Raw genomic sequence first — 620 nt, 5'->3', positions numbered from 1 at the left:
AGGGAAAGAATTAAATGTCCATCAGTTCTGTCAGTGTGCAGAAAACCATGACTGAGACTGCTTGGACAAAATTTGACTTGTCTTTATGCAGGGCACTGTGATAATTGGCTTTCACTCCAGCAACAGACACTGCTGAGTAGGTAAGCCAGTGCCACCACCAATTTTGGCACAGTGTTGTCAGCCAGGATTCCACCCGTTTCCACAGGTTATTTGTAGTTAAAGGTGCAATCTGTCAACTGCAAGACACTAGACAAACCTGACTGTTAACAGGAAATTACAAAGTACAGCAAGGGAGCTCTACAGCATTTAATTCAGAGTTTTGATATTACTTTTTTACCTTGATTCCGAACAGGGCTGACATAATTGACACCATTCACATTTCTCCAGTCCCAGGATTCTGGCAAGCTTGAAGCTTTTTTGAGTAACTCGGGCGTCAGAGGTGCAGGCTTTGGTCTAAAGAGAAGAAAATGCTTCTGAGTAACATATCACACTTTGGTCAAGGAACCAACTGCATAAAGCTCAGTTGCCATCTTCTGGCTGCTACTAGTTGCACTCCACACTTAGTGAAGTGCAATTTGAAATAGTCCTCATCTAAGAAGAGTGGGTGTCAATCTCCAAAG

At 42.9% G+C, this 620-nt stretch overlaps 1 protein-coding gene across 1 annotated transcript in view; it reads right to left on the bottom strand.

The window, feature by feature from the left end:
• Positions 1–620, bottom strand: part of CTSC (cathepsin C) — a gene marked incomplete at its 5' end in the record, with an annotated part of 15,748 nt that overhangs the window by 5,357 nt on the left and 9,771 nt on the right. The window contains one exon of the mRNA XM_010018039.1: positions 338–453. Within this exon, the coding sequence (XP_010016341.1) occupies positions 338–453 (116 nt within the window). The remainder of the gene's footprint in view (positions 1–337; positions 454–620) is intronic.

This window comes from Nestor notabilis, unplaced genomic scaffold (genome assembly GCF_000696875.1).
Source record: "Nestor notabilis isolate BGI_N333 unplaced genomic scaffold, ASM69687v1 scaffold167, whole genome shotgun sequence".
Lineage (NCBI taxonomy): Eukaryota > Metazoa > Chordata > Aves > Psittaciformes > Psittacidae > Nestor > Nestor notabilis.
Note: the sequence above shows the minus strand (reverse complement) of the source record. Positions and strands in the feature narration are given on the sequence as shown.